We start from the raw sequence: 7,195 nt of genomic DNA, 5'->3' as shown, positions 1-7,195 counted from the left end.
ACAAACTCCCACAATGTGATGCATATAAAAAAAGAAGCACGAGCACATTTGACTAACCAATGGATGGAAAAGGCAATATGGTGTTTTTGGGTGCATCAACAACGAAAGTCATTTGTGCGTAGGTTCCCGTGGTGATGCTCATGATGACTGCTAAATTAAGGGCTCTCCGACCATATTTGTCATTTGTGATTGACAACAATTTCAAAAGCCATCCTCCTTTCATCCTCAGGTCGAAGGTGAGAAGTCTTGTTTTCCACCACCGTATGTAACACTCGTTATCTTACCCCAGAGTGGTCATTGGTCAGCACTCTCTTCCATACGTTGCTGACTGGGTAGCCATTGTCTCTGTTAACATTATGTCTAATAATATGATGTCAAAGTAATCCAAATCGGTGTTCCAACCCCTTGCCTTGCCAAATACCTTATGAACTTGACAAGATTAAGTGGGAAACGCCTCTACATTTGTGAATAATTCAGGCCATTTTGTGGAAGTGATACGGGACATCACAACCAAAAGAGAAGACTTGATGGTAGGCTTCGATGTAGTGTCGCTGTCTACGAACTTGCCTATCGAAGGATCACTGGTATTGTGGAAAAGCTAACTAGCTAAGCAATTCCAAAGGATTTTCCTAAGCTTGTGGAGCACTGCCTAAGGAACACCTTCGTCCTGTGGAATGGCAATTACATATGACAAATAATTGAACGGAGTGATGAGTTTGCCCCTTTCCCAATAATGGCCACCCTTTTTTTCGAACAGTTTGAGGTGGAGATCATTATTTATCAACCACAACCAATCAAAGCTCTGTTGGGCTGTGGTATATTGACGACATGCTCATCATATGGCCACATGGTGTAGAAGAATTAGACAAATTTCTGACATCTGAACAAACAGCACCAATGGATACGCTTCACCATGTAAAAGAAAAGCAATGGCAAGCTTTCCTTCTTGGACGTCATGATTACGAGGAAAGGCAATGGCAGTCTTGGACATGTTGTATACAGGAAGGCTACGCATATTGAAAAATACCTATGTGCAGCATCACAACACCATCCTGCCCAAAAGGCCTTGGTGGTAACCTCTCTGCTCCACCAAGCCTTCACTATTTCTGATGCCAAGTCATTAGGTACAGAAAAAAAACCACCAGAGCACAGCACCATAGGATTTAGGGAGCACAGGGGCACGTGCCCCCCGGATGATCAAAAAATAGACGAGATTTCTATTACAAATATTAATATATTTCCTATTTTAATATAAAAGTTATATTACTATACATCACATATTAATAACTTTTAAATAAAAATGAAGAGTATGTTTCGTAGAGTAATTGTTGCATGTATTTATTAATCCCAAATACGAGAAGACTGTTTGCCCCTCTGTCCCCTTCTGCCCCCTGCATAAAAATATCCTGAATTCACCCTTGCACAGCACTACTCTCAAGAATGGTTGCATCCAGAGAATGGTCCTCAGAAGGGCCGCTAAGGTGAAGAAGATGCCCTCACGACTATCCGCAGAATACCAGGCCACAGAGAAGGGGAAGTCAACCAATCCTGCATCACGACTGTCAATCCCATGCATCATGGGAGTATCGGAAGTATTGCAAGGATCCTGAAGAAGGATGATGTGGTGATTTTGTGACAAAGATCCAAAATATTGTACCTGGACCAAAAGTTCAAATCCCGCAGGACCTGTGCGAAGGCGTGTACAAAGTGTAATGCTTCTATGAAAAATCATATGCTGGTGAAGCATGCAGGGGAAAGGCAACAAGGATGAAGAAGTATGTAAGAGCCACAAATCAAAAACAACTCCCGTACTCAGAATTGCAGAACACGCTTGGATTGAGGGCCACTAATTTGATTTCGAAAGAGCAAAGATAGTGGCAAAAGAGAGCCGACATTACCTAAGGCGAATTAGGGAAGCCTTGTAAATCCACAAGATGCACAATATTTACAGAGACAGTGGCTACCTAATAGATTCTTGAATAAATCTTGAAAGAGGAAGAATATGAGGGCAGAGAACTCCAGACACAACTGCTTATCACAGGTATAATTATCTAATGACAAGCAAAATACATTAACACAATAATAGAACTTGTTTAAACATTTTTCAGACCAGCACCCGAAGGTACCATTTGGTAAATGAGTAAAAATGCATTGCCCATTTCCTTACACACTATATGCTCCTTCAATCAGTTTCTTTTATTCAGCGTCACTCACTTTTCGTGTTTTATCCAACCATAGTCCTTTTTCGCCCTCGCATTCGGACCTCTTCATATTTGGCCAGCACATCTTTACTACTTTTACCTCCTTTACGAATATATCCCTCAAGAAATGCAGGAAAAATGATATCTTCAGCAACATGAGGATGTGTGCTCAAAAGAGCTCGCTCTAAAACGTAAATATCGACGCCCTTATCCTCAGTATTCGGGTCCGTTCTGCTTAGGCCAAAATCGATTAACACTAGCCTTTGCCAACCACTTCTAGGCACAACCTTGCCACACAATTTGTCTCCATCACCAACGTCATTTTCATGGAGTTGATCCCCCCGCATTAGAATGTTAGAAGACGTCAAGTCCCCATGAACAATACTAGAGGCATGTAAACAACCGACCATCATTCCTATGTCATTACCTAAATGCTTCAACTTGGTTTGGATGGCCTCCCTCTCACTCGAATTTTGAAACTCCTCTTCCATGGTTTTTATGTATTCTTTAACTGTAATTCCTGCAATTTTCTCCATGAGAATAAATCTCTTGACAATATCAACCATGTACAATGCCGGAGTTGATATACCTTTAACATAGAAATTAATATTACTTTTAAGTACAGAATATTAAGCTTCATAAATCTCATCAATTCAAAAATTTACTTTACTGATAATAATATCACCCATTTTCTAACCTGCAGCTTTGCATTTCATTATAGCCCGAGTTTCTGCTTTGATGCGGTCCTTCGTAATCCTGTCATCCAAAACAGGGTGACGGTATTTTTTCACAAATCTCTCTTTCAACACAGCTGAACGTCCCATAAAATCACCGACGTAAATTTTAGCTTCAGCCCCTTGCTTTAACAATTTACATTCCGGTAGAATTTCCATTATATTAGTAGCAAAACCCAGGAAAAATTCCCTATGAAGTAAAGAGAAGGACTAAAATAACCCAAAGATGGCACGAAAAGGCCAAAAAAAGAGGTCAGTCGATGAATCGATAGATATTTTTCCACGATAATATAGCTGATATTGCACTAAAATTGGCTTTTAAGTCTTGTGTTTCAAGCTTTGGCTATGTTTACCCTTACCTTTACATTTACGACCATGGACAATCGGCACATGGCGGGCACCAGCACATCGAGTTTCGCATGTCAACTGAAAAACTATCGATATGATCGATTGTTATGATCTATTGATCGATATACTTCAAAGGTGGACTTAAGAGCGCGTTTTTGAACAGTGCAATACGTGTTCAGTTTTCTTATAGGAAAGTAGGTTACTTTTTCTCATTAATTACAACCAATTAGTAGAATTCTTATTTGAACTGGATTAAATGTATTACGTGAAACTTATCCGGATAAAACAAAAGCTTGCTTCCTAGATAGTCAATTGTTGCGAACACTTGCGAAATTCCAAGTAATCTATCAGTACCATCAGTACTGATTCTTCCAGTTTGTCTGAGGGCCAAAAAAAAAACAACCTGTTGATGTTGTCAGCTTTCGTTAACCCTGCCTACCTTGACTGTGCGGGGTAACACTGTTACCCCAAATAATGTTAATGTTGTATAATTGTTTTATTTATTATTTTGTCCCCTTGATATTTTTTGTATTTGAGGTCAACCACTTTTTCGTTATTTAGGCAGCGAATGATTTTTTAAACATTTGAATTGTTTTCGAGAACTTTAATTGGTGGGGTAACTGAGTTGTACACTGCACACCTGTTGGCGGGTAGGGAAAAGAGCTTGTTTGTTAAATGAGTGCAGGCATAAAATTTGAATGATATATATTTTATTATTTTACAAAATTACCATTTTTAATTCAATAACCCCAATATTTTACATGACTTTGTAGTGCGTGACTTCCACATGATTTCTACTTGACTCATATTTTGTACTTATATTTTCATAGAATGCTAGTCGATGTACGTTCAGGGAAAAATTTCTGCTGTGTAAACCATTTGGAACTGTCATCATTCTGCTTTGTAACCACTGATTTGTATGTTCTTTTGAACTGCTTTGGAATTAAAACAAGATACACAGCAGTTCATGACATCATAGCGTCCTACCATGCCATCAACTCATTTGTACACTTTTTTTAACTTATATGTGACACACATTGAACTGCTTTGGATTTCCATTGGAAACTGCAATGGGACAAATATTCAACCTTTGGAACTCATGTGGAATGATTCGAAATTTATTTGCGAAACATACTTTGAAAACATAGAAATCGATGTTTTTATTAGAATAATCTTCTGGAAAACACCAAAAATCGCCATTATTAACGACGTCGCTATTGAATACCTTATTTTACGCAACCAAGAATCCCGGTGCGTAGTGAGGGTAGCCTTGTCACTTTTCAAATCGGCCCCAAAAATACGATTTTAGCAACAAGGAAAATAGAATAAATATTATTTAAACTCATTAGAGGAACATTTTTGAGTTCCGTTCCCATTTACTGACTTATGATTATTTTTAAACCGCTTATACATTTTTAAGCTGGAATAAAAGTGGGAGGAATGATGTTCAAATCAGTGAGATTCGCGGATGATCAGGCGCTGATTAGCCAGTCAGTGAGAGGGCTTCAGGCTCTAGTGGATGCGTTATACGAGAGTTGCGAGGAGTATGGGATGAGGATTAATCACAGGAAAACTAATAAGGTTATGCGGTTTTGTAAAGCATCACGGGCGAGGAATGTGAGACATTAGATAAAAGTGGGTGGTGAGAAGGTTGAGCAGTACAACTATTTAGGCAGTACGTTAGAAGAAAACGGATACAGTAGTAAGGACATTAGGAAGAGAATTGCATTAGCAAAGGATGCGTTCATGAACAGGAAGGAGCTTCTGAAAGGATCGTTATGTAAGAGTTTAAAGAAAAGGTTAGGGAAGAGTTTCATCTGGAGTGTAGCACTCTACGGTGCGGAAACGTGGACATTGAGGAAAGAAGACGAGAGAAGATTGGAGGAATTCGAGATGTGGGTATGGAGAAGGTGAATGGAATGGTGAAGTGCTGGATATGGTTGGCGAGTAGAGGCAGCTTTTAGATGAGATACGGAGGAGACAGAAGGTATGGATGGAGCGAATCCTTAGCGGGGAATGAGTTTTGAAAATCGTGTTAGAGGGTAGAATGTTAGGGAAACCAGGGAGTGGAAGGAAAAGAATAGGGTTTTTAGATAGATTGAAAGAGAGTAGGCCTCACAGTGAATTGAAGAAGGCAGCGCTGGAAGGAAAGGGAGGCTCCCAGATCACTTCTTTAGTACTCCATGGAAACATACCTTAATCGGTAGAATACTGTAGTAATAATAATAATAATATACATTTTTATTGCATACGATGGTCGTTTATTAGTCCGTGACTTTTTGAATTTCCCACTTGGTTAATATAAAATCAACAATATTTCCGTTAGTTAACATCTATTACTAAACAACTCTGAAATTTTGAGCAAGTTCCCTCGTTTAGTTTGCGTTTGACAGACATTGAAAGCAGACAACCTTGCGAACTTTAACATTAACGGAAAAAAGGGAATTTCGCGTGCTAAATAAATATTATTTTTGCGCAATAAAATGTCACTGAAGCCTTGGAAAGACTTGTAAATACTAGGGAAACTCTGAGGTTTTCTATGGTGAAGAAGTGGTTCACTGAATTCCGTTGTGGTCGTACCAGCTCAAGTGACGTCGAACGTTCAGGACACCCGAAAGAGGTCGTCACGATAGGAATCGTGAATAAAATCCATGGAATGATACTGGGCGATTAAATAATCAGTGTGTGAGATGACTGATAATGTAGGTATCTCAAATGTGCGATTACATCACGTTTTACATGAATATTTGGACAGGAAAAGGCTATTCGCGCGATGTGACCCGCTATTGCTCACACTCGAGCATAAGCACAAACGTATGACCACTTCAAAGGAGTGATTGGCGATGTTAAGTTGCAATCCGAGCGAGTTTTTGTGCCGTTTCGTAACCGTTGATGACACATGAATCTGAGGTATTAATTTCAATGGTGAAGAAATGGTTCACTGAATTCCGATACAGCTCATCAATATAAGCCATCAATATATAGTCCCCATGTCTATACTGTAGATGGTGTAAACATAAAGGCGACTGACGAAGTCAAGTATTTAAGAGTTGTAATAATTTAAAACTTATCGGGGGAACACATATGAGAAATATTAGTGGCAGGGCCCTGAAGAAGCTGGGATTCGCCCAGCATATTGCGGGAAGATTTTCGGATAATGTAGTAAAAGACAGGTGCTTTTTGCACTCGTCCGGCCACGCCTTTAATATGCATAGAATATATGGGATTCGTTGCAGGAAGACTTAATCCGTGAAATCAATAAAATACAAAGAAACTTTTCCTCTGTACGATGCATGACTTTAATGTATGCCTAGCGAAATTTCGTTAGAGCATTTCCTTTCTGTGTGTAAACGGCTGGTGTCCTAACACCGTCCCACACACGACTTATGTTGATGCATTACAATTATAATAAAGCACAAAGCACAAATTATTATACACTTATGAGCAAAATAGATGCCACCCATACCTTTAAACGTATTTATTACGCTCACCAGTGATTTTTAGTGACGTTTAAGTGGGGTGAATGAGCAGTCCATCGTGTTTTCTAAAGTTAACTGGGGTAAAATCAGAAAGCAAAGCCAATAGAATAACAAATAGACATATTTCGGTATGATTATTCAAAAGATATTCAAAACTTGAAGAAATGGATGATACCCACTCGGTCAAATGTGCATAATTATCAGTGGCGGCGCGTGCTTATACGCATGTTGACAACTGCACACCCAAAGATGAATGGATTATAAAAGAACACTATGTGTTCCTTCGCAAAGGGAAAGATAAAAAATACCTGTCCACACAGAGATGGGATATGAAGCTCCGAACGCTACAGCAATCCCCGTGGCGAATTCACCGCTCTACAAGTGTGCGATTCCGTGGCATCGCACCGGCCCACAGTGCAGGCCGCATATTCGG

At 39.4% G+C, this 7,195-nt stretch overlaps 1 protein-coding gene across 2 annotated transcripts; it reads right to left on the bottom strand.

Moving 5' to 3' along the window:
• Positions 1-2,029: 2,029 nt before the first annotated feature.
• On the bottom strand, positions 2,030-3,354 carry LOC124164066 (EKC/KEOPS complex subunit TP53RK). 2 transcript variants are annotated; one of them, XM_046541235.1, is made up of 3 exons: positions 3,295-3,354; positions 2,899-3,125; positions 2,030-2,790 (listed from the first exon to the last, which is right to left on the bottom strand). In XM_046541235.1, the coding sequence occupies exons 2-3, from the start codon at positions 3,092-3,094 to the stop codon at positions 2,225-2,227; spliced, it is 762 nt and encodes a 253-aa protein (XP_046397191.1). In that variant the 5' UTR covers positions 3,095-3,125; positions 3,295-3,354; the 3' UTR covers positions 2,030-2,224. The 2 variants fall into 2 exon arrangements, with proteins under 2 accessions (XP_046397191.1, XP_046397190.1); XM_046541234.1 differs by having other exon boundaries at positions 3,301-3,350.
• Between the last annotated feature and the right edge of the window lie 3,841 nt (positions 3,355-7,195).

Source organism: Ischnura elegans, chromosome 8, assembly GCF_921293095.1.
Source record: "Ischnura elegans chromosome 8, ioIscEleg1.1, whole genome shotgun sequence".
Taxonomy (NCBI): Eukaryota; Metazoa; Arthropoda; class Insecta; order Odonata; family Coenagrionidae; genus Ischnura; species Ischnura elegans.
The sequence above is the reverse complement of the archived record's forward strand: the minus strand, read 5'-3'. Positions and strand labels throughout refer to the sequence as shown.

What these genes read in the sequence shown, in the direction of transcription:
- LOC124164066 (XM_046541234.1), bottom strand. An exon ending in AATGAAATGCAAAGCTGCAG is followed by an intron (nt 2,791 to 2,898) that starts GTTAGAAAATGG and finishes TCTATGTTAAAG; the next exon opens with GTATATCAACTCCGGCATTG.